Genomic DNA, 13,934 nt, shown 5'->3' with positions numbered 1-13,934 from the left:
TGATACTCTTCTTTTCTAACAGAGACATTTTAAGACGGCTAAGTTAGATTAATTGAATATGTGCCACATGAATTATCCACCTAAGAGGAGATTTGCCTTTGTAGAGGACTTTCTGAGGAAAGTTGGCTCATATTCACGTTATGAAAGGGGACAACCGCGAAAACTAACCATGCACCCAGCACTTTTACCGGGGTTTAAATCCAAGGTAGGTCGGATTAGTTTCAATTTGAAGAAGCGAAATAAGTCATTTCGGCTGCTCTGTATCTAAGGATTTAAAGTGGATGGTTGAACCTGGAAATCCCACATTTTACTTCAGAACTGTGTATGTGAACTTCACAGCAGTTATTGTTGAGTGTACTGGTGCGTTGTAATCCGGAAGGAAATGCCGAATGATTTCTTGTTTGGCATTAAAGTTGGACGATCCACTCTGGAACTGGTTTAAATAACCGTTTCACTTTACTTAGTGAATGAACGGTTAATTTCAGAAAACAGAGTGGCTCTTTTGCAATTCACAGACAGTTCTTGTGCGTGCAAGGAATAGAGATTTACTATTCATTCACAAACTGGTTCCCATTCCTGAGTAAGCAAACGTCGATTCTCCAAAGAAGAATGGAGCTTTTGTTGGAAGTGTGCCAGAGTAGTTCGATTCCCATATTAGGAGAGAAAAGAATATTTATTTTGTTGTGGTAAAAGTGAGTTTAATTTTTATCATTTCCTAGCTTTTTGAATTTTTTTTTCTTCTAGAATTTTATCATTAGTTCTGTGTAGAAAAGAGGTTTTAGGTAACCTCAAAACTACAGTTGAAAGAAATCAACTCAGGAAGTTAATGTTGAGTCGATTCTTCTGATCCCACTTCTCGTTCGATTCCTTTTGCTCTTCGTTCCAACATGTTTAACCGTTCCCGAATCAACTACTCGTTTGATTCTTTCCTCGCTAACTTCTCTTGACTCACTCTTCGTTCCCGATGTTTTCCATCAAATTTTTTATTAGTGAGCGGCGAGTAACAAAAATCACTGATTCAGTTCAGTTAGCAAATGGTTCTGATCCGATCCCACAAAAGAGTAATTTTGCTCATCTCTAGTTGGTATGCAGTTTGTTTATCCTCCATTTCCTGCGTCTCTTTCAGAGATATCAGCATTGTAATGAAGCAGAAGGTCCTGATTAAATGGCCGTGAGTTTGAAATGTTCAGCTTCATAACATGTAAAACCTAGAGTGGAATATGCAAAGGTTTCTAGAAACCATAAGGAGGAAGTTCTTTCGACTCGCCTTAGAATCGGCCCTCATAGGCTTAATTTCCAAAATTAAAAAGCTCTGTGGAAGGCCGTCAGGAAAGCAAAAAAAAATAAGAAATAAAATAATTAAATAAATAAATTAATTAAAACAGAATAAATTATAACGATATAAATAAAAATTTAATGTTAAATTATAAAGTAAAATATTCTACCTCATCTTATTTGGGTTTCAGCTAGAATTATATCTTTTTCGAAAACGGAAAAATATCTCAGACGACATCCAGCTGAATTTAAGCCAGATAATGCCCCATTTATAGCAAATTATACCTTAATAATTAATGTATGACATAATAAACTATTAAGGAGTGATAGAAACAATGACCATTCTTTTTGTACTAGCACATCACTGGAAAAGGTAAAACGATTAAAACTTCACTAATGAGAATCGAGAGCATGCTAGAAACATTAATAGAGTATGGAAGTAAATTTTAATGCAGAAGTGTCGTTTTCTAAATCAAGAGAGAAGTGTTAAACAATTTCAGATTGCTAACCTCTACCAATGTAATTCTAGCTGACAAATAGAATATTACGGGCGGATTATATGATCACTATTTCTATATGATATAAAAAGAATAAATAAACAAAATCTCTCTTCAGAAGATGTTGATAATCTGTGACCAGAAAAGGAAGATAAAATTTAATGCCTTACAAGGTGTATTTGGTATTAAATAAAAAATTCTGGAATCTAATTTTTATTAAATAAATTTGAAATTTCAACTAAATTTCTACACGGTTTTAATAAATGTGATACCAGAATTGAATAATATTACAAGTATTTGTTCTTAGTGCCTCATGTTGCATTATTTGCATAAAATAACTTTTAATCTCATATTTGTTTAATACACTCCTATACAAATCAACAAACACAGCAGATTCATCTAGTAGCTAAGCTTTAATTTTATTGCCTACTCTAAAGAACTTTTAATCCCTTGTGCAAACACAGGATACATGAGATTTGGTATAAACTGCCAAGAACTAAGAAATTTCTAAAATACAGCTGCTGTTGGACATGAACATCAAAACTGAAAATATTCAGCTACTATTGAATATGAATTATGGGTAGGATGGTATTTTTAATATACTACCATTACTTATTCTTCACTTACAGATTCATAACTCTCAAACTAATTAATTTGGAGGGTACATGATCTCAAAAAAAAAAAAGCTTTCTTAAAAGAGAATTATTCTAATTAAAAGCTGATGCGTGGGTTAATATTAATTTTTTAAGATTTTCTCACTAAACTCTGTTAATTTTCACTTTTTGTACAGTATATAAATTTGTTCTTGAGCATTTTTTTAATATTCCAGCACGATGTCTGGAAGGAGAACCCGCAATGCAGTTAAAACGGTAAGCTCCATAAATTAACTTTTCCTTCAAGTCCATCTATAGCATTTGGTTCTTGGTTGGAAGTAACATCTGTTCTCTTTGAGCAGATATTGGACAAGTGTTCGTCAGTAGAAAACCAAGTGGTTATAGCTGGACTCAGCAATACCTACTCATCCTATGTGACTACATATGAAGAATATCAGGTATCTAAATACTTTCTATTTTTCAAAGAAAGTAACTATGCACAAAATATATATTTTCCCAATATTTCACTACATTCTTGTATATTCGGACCCTCACCGGTGTGTGTCGACAATCACAGATATGCTCTGGTGAAAGTCGAAAAGAGAGGCCATAAAGTGCCATAATAGTTTAAGTTGTTGCAATAAATAAGATTTAAATCACATAATTTAGTAAGTTTTTTATTACTGTTATTTTATTTTCACATTTAGAACGTACTGTATAGTTAAGTAAGTTTTTAACTTCTATTATTTTCCTTTCTCATTTTGAATGTATTGTGTGTTTTAGGTTCTCATGTTCTTATTTCAAGTCTCAAGTGCGTTTATTCGCGACTGAATTACGGAGGAGAAAATATAATATTGTTATATGTTCAACATTCACCATTAGTACATGGTGAATGTCGACATTGACCGGTGTTAAGTTAGAAATAAGAGTATTTGGAAAATATTTGGGACATACACTAAGAGACTGTGAATGTTGACATTCACCGGTGAAAGTCGACATTCTCCAGATTTCGGTGTTTCACCGTAACATATATACTGTGATAGAATATGCAAATGATTATGATTTCAGTACATGTACACATCATGGCAACTACGGGCTCCCTACAATCCATATACAGTGGCTCCTAAAAGTGTTCATTAAGAATTTGCAGAAAAAGCACTGTAACCCAGAAATGAATTCGAATGTAAAGTCCAGCATTTTTTTATATCATCTGTTCGATGTTATGCAAATTGTATTTCTTTCTTTGTACCGAGGAGCGGCGCAGACGCAAATTTGTTAGGTTTTTAAAGCTCGCGGTTAGAGCTTCGAGGTTGCTGTGAATTACTGGAGTTTCAACTAAGCGGAGGTTCTTCTGAGTTTGTGTTGGTAAGCCGCCACTGAAGTCGGAGTTTGTGTGGTCTTCGCCGTTCCTCAACTAACTTACTATTTGAAAGTCAATAAAGAAGTTTCGGTCAACGTTAGGAGTCTGAGATTTTTTGAGTTCTATACTGAAGTAATATCAAGTTAATTTACAGTCCACTATTTTTAAACAACGGAACGTACATATTTTATGGTCCGTCAGCTACGGAGTCGCAGTAAATTTGGTGAGTCGGTGTGTTTTTTTTATCTTTCTTATTAGAAAATGGAATTTACAACGCTTAAGACTAAAAAGCGTGTAGCTAAAGCTAAGTTAAGTAAACTGAAAGAGAAAATTGCAGTGACTTACGATTCTGCTGATGTTGATCAGTTGGAAGTTTTTAAATCTAGATTAAATGACTTAATGATCGAACTTTCGGATATTTTTAGTAACATATTTGTAGTGTGTGAAGAAAAAGATATTGATGTATTTATAGAAGAACAACAGGTCATACAAGTTACGGTTGATGAGTTAATTTTAATGCTAACCAGAGTTAAGAATGTTAAAGACATTAGTGTGGAAACTAAATCTTGTGAAATAGCGAGTATACGCTTACCTAAGCTAACTCTTCCTGTATTTAGTGGCAGTACTGAAGAATGGTTATCATTTTTTGATTTATTTAAAACGGCGATAGTGGATAATGACCGTTTATCAGGTGCACAAAAGCTACAATATTTAAAGGGTTCTTTAAAAGGAGATGCTTTGCGGATTGTTCAAGCTTTAACTATTTGTGACAGGAATTTCGAAATAGCGTGGCATTTATTGTGTCAAAGATTTTCACATAAGAGAGAATTACTTTCATCGTTATTAAAGAAAATCTTGTATTTATCAAATTTACAATCTGAAATTCCTAGTCAGATATTAGCGTTAGTAGACACTGTAAGAGAGTGTGTATGTTCGTTTGAAAATCTAGGATTCAAAGTGGAGCTATTCGCGGATACTATTTTAATGTTAATAGTACAGTTTAAATTGGATTCTTCGACGAGAGGATGGTGGGAAAGAACATTAAAGAGTGAGGAAATACCAACACTTAATAATCTGCTAGAGTTCTTGAAATCTCATGCCAGAACCTTGCAAGCAGGTAAAACGCAAGGTGTTAAAAAACAAGTTACAAAAGACAAATTAACTTCATTGGCTTCAGAGATTCGCGCGCAGTGTACGTATTGTAAAGCCGGTCATTCAGTTTTTAAATGTAATAAGTTTTTAAATCTGAATGTTCAGGAACGCGTTAATTTTGTCAAGAGAAATAATGTTTGTTTTAATTGTTTGGTTTCAAGCCATAAAGCTTTCGAGTGTAGAAGTACACATAAATGTAAAAAGTGCTTTAAAAATCATCACACACTACTGCATTTCGAAAGAGTTCAAAATGAACTAAAGGCACGTAAAGGAGTTACGAATAGTTCGAATGAATTATCAGTGACGGCCAAGCCATTTTTCCCTGGGCCAGAAACTCGCGCTCAATCGGCTGGGTCAGGGGAGGATATCGCAAGTTCTAGTCCAGTAATTAAATCTTGTGTTTCAGACTTTAATTTTCAGAGTGAAGTTTTATTATGTACGGCTGTTATTAAAGTGTTAGATTCATCGGGTGAATACCAATTGTGTAGAGCCCTCCTTGACCCTGGCAGTCAAGCAAGCCTGATTTCAGAAGATTGTGTACAAAGACTAGGGTTAGCAAGAAGAAATGCCAAAGTTCTTATTTCATGTTTAGGGTCTTTGGATACGAAAACTAATGGAATTACGGAAATAAACTTCGTTCCGCATTTTCCGGCGAAAGTGTGATTTAAAACACCAGTATTTATCATCAATAGAATTATTGGAACTTTGCCGCATTTTACATTGGATAAGAAGTACGTTGAGGAATACAATGATTTAATGTTAGCAGATCCAACATTTTACAAAAGTGGGCCTGTTGATATACTTTTAGGCGTATATATTGCCTTACCTCTTTTAAAGGGAGAAATAATTAAATGCGAAGAAGGTAAACCGGTAGCTTCTCGTTCTGAACTAGGATGGATTATTTCAGGTAATGTGAATAATTCAACAGAAATTAATCCTACTATCTATGTTAATAATATACAAGTGGAAACTGATCAGATGCTGTCTGACTTTTGGAAATTGGATGCTGTACCTACGTTTGACATGCTTACTAAATCGGAGAGAGCATGTGAAGATTATTTCAAATCTACATATACGAGAGAGGAAAGTGGGGTATATACTGTGAAATTGCCGTTTCACTCTCCGCCTTCTCAGCTTGGAGATTCCAGACAATTAGCTATGCGTAGATTCCAATCTTTAGAAAATTCACTTCTAAAAAGGCCTCAGATATATGGACAGTATAAGGATTTCATGAGGGAATACCTTGAGCTGAGACATGTGGAGGGAGTGCCTGAGGAAGAGATTCTTATTGACTCTACGTATTACATGCCGCATCATGCCGTATTAAAGGAATTAAGTACTACGACTAAACTGAGAGTTGTTTTCGATGCTTCGGCTAAAACGACATCGGGTCTTTCATTGAATGATATTTTGATGGTTGGGCCAAGAGTTCAGCAAGAGCTGTTTCCAATTCTTCTACGGTTTAGAACTCACAAAATTGCAGTATGTGCCGATGTAGAGAAGATGTTCAGACAAATTCGTGTCCACCCAGAAGATACAAATTGGCAACGAATGCTTTGGAGGGATAGTCCTAGTGAGCCCTTGAGTACATTTAGATTAGTGACAGTTACATATGGGACTGCCTGTGCGCCATATTTGTCTACTAGAGTAATGAAACAACTTGCATTAGATGAACAAGTGTGATTTCCTTTAGCATCAAAAATTGCCCTTCGTGATTTTTATGTTGATGATTTGCTTTCAGGGGCACAAAGTGAAGAGGAAGCGAATGTTCTAGTTCAGCAGTTGAATGAAATGATGAAAAGGGGTGGATTTCGCTTAAGGAAGTGGATTTCAAACAGTTCAGCTATTTTAGAGAATATTCCCGAGTGCTTACGAGAATCCAATATTTCTCTTGAAATAAACAGTGACAAGAAAGTAAAAGTATTGGGAATTAATTGGAACAACTCTAGTGATACGTTTCATTTTTCGGTATGCATAAGTGATAGAGTTTACTAAGAGGACTATTTTATCAGAAGTAGGCAAAATCTTTGATCCAATGGGATGGTTAGCGCCAACAATAATATACGCGAAAATATTATTACAAGAGTTATGGAACTTACAGCTGGGTTGGGATGAACTCGTTGATAAGAGAATAAGTAGGAAATGGAAGCGTTTCTATCTAGAATTGCCCTTACTTTCAAGCTTACAATTTCCGAGGTATATCTTGAGTCCGAAGGCAGTAGTGATAGATATCCATGCTTTCTGAGACGCTTCAGAAAAGGCTTATTGTGCAGTCATCTATCTCCGTACAATCGACCTTGATTCGTCAGTCAAAGTCAGCCTTCTGACATCGAAAACCAGAGTAGCGCCCTTAAAAACCCAGTCTCTTCCGAGACTAGAGTTGTGTGCTGCGTTACTTTTAACCAACCTCTTACATGCAGTATTATCATGCATAGAACTGCCTATTAACAATATTTACGCATGGACCGACTCGCGGGTTACATTGGCATGGGTTTCGTCCGAACCTCGCCGTTGGCTACCTTTTGTGGCAAATCGAGTTGCAAAAATCCAGGAAGCTGTTCCAGGTATTCAATGGAATTATGTTGCTGGGAAAGAAAATCCTGCAGACTGTAGGACCAGAGGTTTTATTCCATCAGAATTCCTACAATGTGAGTTATGGATGAAGGGACCGCAGTGGTTAAACGAATCCGTAATTCATGTACAGCAAAATTCAAGTGTAGAATTAGAGGGTGAGGTTATGTTGAAGGAATTGAAAAAGAGTTTCAGTTCAAATATTTCCAAATTTGAAGAGCCTAGTGTGTTTTCAAGATTTTCATCATGGCTAAAGTTATGTCGAGTGTTAGCGTGGTGTTTAAGATTCAGAAATAATTGTAGTAAGTTACCTACAGAGCGTATAAAGGGTTATTTATCTACTGAAGAATTCTGTGAAGTTACTTCTATGATTGTTAGGATTGTGCAAAGAGCCGAATTTCCAGAAGAATTATTCTGTTTAGAATCTGGTAAACCCTTGAAGACATCAAGTAAATTACTGTCTTTAAGTCCTTTCTTGGATTCCGCGGGAGTAATGCGTGTAGGCGGAAGGCTCAGAAACTCTACAGTTTCAAATAATCAGAAACATCCTATGATTTTACCTAAGAATCACAATATTACGCGTTTAATTATTAAGCATTAGCATGACACGTATCTTCACGCAGGTACACAGCTACTCACTTCTGTCATACGACATAGATTTTGGATTGTGAATGCTAGAGATATTATAAGAAAGTGTATAAACCAATGTGTTATCTGCCGTAGAGTTAGAGTGCAAACTGCAACTCAGCTAATGGCAGATTTACCCGCTTCAAGAGTTACTCAAAGTAGAGCTTTTTCTCGTGTAGGGATTGATTTAGCAGGACCATTTAAAGTAAAATATCGTCCGGGTAGAGGAGTCAAAATCTTTAAGTGTTACGTATGTCTATTTATTTGTTTTACTACAAGAGCAATACACTTAGAATTAGTTGGAGATCTTTCAACAAAATCATTCCTCGCGACACTTAAGCGGTTTATAGCTCGTAGAGGCAAACCGTGTGAAATTCACAGTGATTGTGCAACGAATTTTATAGGAGCTAATAAAGAATTAAGGAAAGCCTTTTCTATTGTTCAACGTGATGAACAGCTACAGGGTTATATTTCTTCAGAAAATATTAAATGGTTGTTTAATCCTCCCTCTGCCCCTCATTTTGGAGGGCTTTGGGAAGCGGGTATCAAGTCTATGAAACATCACTTAAAAAGATGTTTAGGAACACTTATTTTAACATACGAGTCATTTTTGACATTAATAACCCAAATTGAATCCTGTCTTAATTCTAGGCCTTTAGTACCAGCTTCAAGTGATTGTAGCGACTTGGAGGCGATAACACCAGGACACTTTTTAACCGGAGCGGCTTTAAGCGCTATTCCAGAATCTAACCAAATTCAAGAAACCTTGAGCTGCAGTGACCGTTGGAGGAACGTGCAAAGGTTATTTCAACATTTCTGGAATCGTTGGAGCAGTGAGTATTTATCTAGATTGCAGCAGAGACCCAAGTGGTGCAAGGTACCAACAAGACCTGAAGATTGGTGATATGGTTCTTATTAAGAACGAAAATTTATCTCCGCTACGTTGGAAATTAGGTAGAATTATTAAAGTGTATCCCGGTTTGGATGAGAAAGTTCGAGTGGTGAGTTTACGCACGTCTAATGGTGAATTAAAACGACCTATAGCAAAGCTATGCGCTTTGCCATTTAATTCCTGATTTAGAGACTTTAATTTTTATTTTTCAGGTTTATGCAGTTCAACAGTTTAAATTTATTGTTTGAACCCCCTTGGAACTTCAAGGCTGGGGGTATGTTCGATGTTATGCAAATTGTATTTCTTTCTTTGTACCGAGGAGCGGCGCAGACGCAAATTTGTTAGGTTTTTAAAGCTCGCGGTTAGAGCTTCGAGGTTGCTGTGAATTACTGGAGTTTCATCTAAGCGGAGGTTCTTGTGAGTTTGTGTTGGTAAGCCGCCACTGAAGTCGGAGTTTGTGTGGTCTTCGCCGTTCCTCAACTAACTTACTATTTGAAAGTCAATAAAGAAGTTTCGGTCAACGTTAGGAGTCTGAGATTTTTTGAGTTCTATACTGAAGTAATATCAAGTTAATTTACAGTCCACTATTTTTAAACAACGGAACGTACATCATCTTCACGCGATTTTGAATAAGACTAAACTTTTTTTAATACTGCTTTATTTTCTTTTTCTAAAATTGAAAAATGTAAGGAGGCATAGATGAAACACGCTACAAAAGGCATCATGCACCGAAATATTTCCATAAAATTTTACGGTACTATTCGGTTTTGAGGACCGTAAAAATCGCCAAACTATTGTTCATGCCAGTGCTGCCAAAAATAATTGCGGCAATTCTAACGCAAGAAAGGAAGTATAATAGTAAATAACTACCTAAAGTTTATTGTTCTAATTTAGATAAAAGATTAATTTCATATCACATTTTTTTATTATTATAATTTATAAAAAAAAAGGCTAAACATGACTGAATGGAAGCATAAGAGTAAATAACTATTTCAAATCATTATAATTTATATAAAAAAAAGCTAAACGTAACTGAATGGATGCCTGCATCGCTATTTCGCTACCGGGTTATCGCTAAAGCATAAATTCATCTAGTTGGTTGTTCTGATGTGTATATAGATAAAGTCAAGGGTGTGCACAGTGCCTTTTTTGTGCAATTCTGGGATTTTTTTTTAAGTGAAAATAGGTATATCTTATATATATTTTTTATTATATTATATATATTTTTAAGTGTTTTTATTATATTATATATATTATATATTTTTTTAAAGTGAAAATATGGATACCGAGTATGTGCAATTCTTAAAAACGCGTTCTTAAAACAATTCCCAAGTTGTTAAATCCAAAGGATATCAAAAAAAGGATTTAAAATCAAAAAAGTATTTAAAAATTAAACTAGTATTTCAATGGCGTCTTAAGAAATATAGAACTATCTAAACTTACGCAATTTGAAATCAGTGCGTACGCTAGATTTGGCGCGCTGTTAATTGGGCGCGTTTGCTAGATTTGGCGCTTTTGCGCAAACATTTTCGCTGCAATTTTTTACGGTCCTCAAAACGGAATAGTACCAATTTTACAAATTAAATTTTCTGCCTTTTTTTTTTTTTTAATTTTTATTTTACTTTTGATGGCAGTTAAATAATTCGCTTGGCTATTTCGTTTTATTTTATCTAATATTTAAAAATATGTCGTAAGGAAACTACAAATATCATTAAAATGTTGATCATTTTTCATCGTAAGGGTGGAAAATTGATTCGGGATATCGCTAAAATAGTAAATTTATCCCATTCTATGGTGCAGTATGTCATAAAACACCTTAAAGAAGAAAATCAGATCAAAAATAAAGAAGAGATCATCCATCAAAGTTAACTTAACGTGATAAGATTTATAGTTAGAAAATTTGTGAAAAATGGATGTTTGAGTGCTATAAAGATCTCTAAGAATTTACTGAAATTTTTTTTACTTTAATTTCACTTGAAACTGTTCAACGAGTACTCAGATGAGCTAGATTACATAGGTGCTTTCCTCGAAGAAAAGTGCAAAAAAAGAGAAAGCTTACACTTTTGTTGGAAAAATCAGTGGTGAATAAGTCCGAAGCGTACTGGAACCATGTTTTATTTGCAGATGAAAGCAAATTTAACATTTTTGGTTCTGATGGTCATATGTAGGGAAGAAAAAACGAGAAACCTTATGCCAAGAATTTGGTTGAAACAATAAAGCATGGCGCTGGAGGTATCCTTGTGTGGGGGTACATGTCAGCATCAGGATTAGGTAATTTAGTATTTATTGATGGCATAATGAACCATACTCTTTATTTAAATATTTTAAAAGATAATTCAAAATTAGCCACCCAAAATTTGGGTACTGGAAACAACTGTATTTCTTATCAGGATAACGATTCTAAGCACATGGCTCTCAACATTCGCCTTTGTTGTCCCTATAATGTCCACAATTTCTGAAAATGCCACTTCATCACTAGATCAAAATCGACATAAAGCATTTGGAGAGAATTAAGGTTAGAAAATGAAGACACAACATAAAAATGAAAGCGAACTAAAAACAGGAAGAATGGAGGAACATTGATGCAGATAATTGCAGAGAAATAAAAAAAAAAAAAAAAACTGGTGAACTCTATGCCTAGATGTTTGGAAGCTGTCATAAATGGTAATACATTGGGGGTACACTCAGACCCTCTTGTCCACGAAGTGGCCTCATGGTCAAGAGAAAGAGTGAACCCAAAATCGTCATAAAAACAATTTGCGTTAGTAATGCTACACTGAACGGCGAAGATGGACGTCTGAATGGCATGACATGGTGTTTTCAGACGAATCATGCTTCTCCTTGAAGTACCACTTCGCTTCACGCTCTGTAAAGGTAATAAATGCTTTCCTGGTTGTATAATGTTGAATAAATTAAGCTTTAATGTGTTCTGCATTACTGAATGAATAATACTATAACACCAGTGTTATGGTGAAGGTGATATTGGATATCACTCTTGTACTGTCCTAAGAATGCATCGATACAATTATCACTTAATGCTGCATCTCTGAGGTTTTGTAGTCTATTCTTGCTTGCGGCCACATTTCAACAGAACGATGCGCGAGCACATGCTGCATGCAATGTTCAAGCTTTTTTTCACCATAATGCATTGTTATCCTGGCCTACTCATTCTTCAGATCTATCGCTCATCGAACATATCGGGTCAATGATTGGATAACGCCTAACCCGGCATACCTCACCAACAGTGGTATGCCAGATAAACTCTGGCTATGTGCGGAGGCATCATGGGCTGCCATTCAACAACAACACATCCAAAGCCTCTTTCACTCAAAGGTATGACGTGTAGCAGCAGGTAGTGAGAAATATGGATGCAACGCTTATTACTGATATTCTTGTCTTCCTCACCTTAAAAAATCAGTATTTCAAATCAGTTAACCTTGATACTATGTGTAATCTCTGAAATAAATTTGTCTTTGATATCTCTTGTCCTTCTTCATATTTTGGATGGCAAGCATATTGTAGTCAAACAGTGTGATTTAATGCCAATGATGGATAAGCATGGCATCACAACATAATAAGTTCGTTTCCGTTTAATATAAATTCAGTTCATTCTTTATTATTCCGTTTAATTTTTTCTAAAGCAGGATATAAGTTCTACTTTTTCTTCACATTTTGAAAAAATTTTACTATTTGGAATTGCATGAAGTGGAGTATTTTCAGTATCCCGGCATCAAAAAGTCATGATATGCGATTTCAAAAACAGATAAACAGTGGCATGTAATATAAATTATGATAAGCGATTTAAGTTTTTCCACGTGCTATATACATAATTTGTATCTTTCTTGATACCCTTTCCTTGAGCATGTGCTATATTGCTTAATGGCTAATCCAGCTCTGGATTTCAGCGGTTTTTAATTTATAAAATTTAAAATGTAAGCCTTTTCATATTCAAGTTTGTAAAAAATCAAATAATTGCTTTTATAATTTTGCGGCGGAAATTCTTCCCATTCATTTAGCTTTTCTAATGCGAATTCTGTTTCTTGTATGTTCAACTATCCAGAATTTGGCATTTCCCGAGTTTCCTGGATAGTCGAGCTTTTACTGTTTACTTTTCATCCAAATCCTGATTTTTCCATTTTAAAAATCTTCATATGAACTCGAAAGAGTTTCCAAAGTTTTTCCAACTTTCTGCATTTGGAAACTTACATTTTTACTTCCTTGTACGAAGTAAAAAGGAAGTATTGTAATCGCGAAATATTTCAGGTATCATATTTCAACGAAAACATCAATTTTGACCGCTATCGAATGCAATTTAATGATATTTTTGTGTGACATCTGTATGTAAGGACAGAATAAAGGACTCTTTTTTTTTTTTTTTTTTTTTTTTTTTTTTTCCCCAAACGAATTATAAAAATTATTTAAAATGGATTCAGAAGAGATTTTTTTACGTACGTACGTATGTATGTATCTCGCATAACTCAAAAACAAGTAGCCTCAGAATGCTGAAATTTTGTATATAGGACTGCTATAACATAAATGTGGACCTCCTATTTTGGTTGCAATCGGCAAAAGTATATAAATATATGTATATATATATCCACTCTGCTCAGTGAGCTGTTTCTTTATTCTTATATGTTTGTGCATTCTTTGCTTTAAAAATGATTGAATTGTGTTTTTCTTATCTTCCCGTTATGGTTTTTATGCCTTTAGTTAACCTGCATGTTATAGTCGTAGAATTATCAACGATTTGAAAGTTGTTTAAGTGCGGCTAAGTCTAATGCTTTTACGATAGCAGCCATATTTGTTTACATTTGAAACTTAGCAGAATAGTGGGTTTGCTGCCAATCTAGAGAAACTAAGCTTCGCAACAACAAAGTAACGTTATGTTTTATTATTGTCGATTAAATTATCCTTAATCCTTTCTGGAATTATCATTTAAGCTATTGAATTATCCCATATATTGACTC

The 13,934-nt window shown here is 34.8% G+C and overlaps 1 protein-coding gene across 2 annotated transcripts in view; it reads left to right on the top strand.

Annotated features, from left to right (window-relative positions):
* The window catches only part of LOC118205086 (uncharacterized), a 246,611-nt gene that overhangs the window by 215,260 nt on the left and 17,417 nt on the right, over positions 1–13,934 (top strand). For both annotated transcript variants that reach the window (XM_085823981.1, XM_085823982.1), the window contains exons 13-14: positions 2,602–2,641; positions 2,728–2,823. In XM_085823981.1, coding sequence (XP_085680107.1) covers positions 2,602–2,641; positions 2,728–2,823 — 136 coding nt within the window. The remainder of the gene's footprint in view (positions 1–2,601; positions 2,642–2,727; positions 2,824–13,934) is intronic.

The sequence above is a fragment of the Stegodyphus dumicola genome, chromosome 9 (genome assembly GCF_044657685.1).
Source record: "Stegodyphus dumicola isolate Sdum_Otavi_A_Nest chromosome 9, ASM4465768v1".
Lineage (NCBI taxonomy): Eukaryota > Metazoa > Arthropoda > Arachnida > Araneae > Eresidae > Stegodyphus > Stegodyphus dumicola.
The sequence above is the reverse complement of the archived record's forward strand: the minus strand, read 5'-3'. Positions and strand labels throughout refer to the sequence as shown.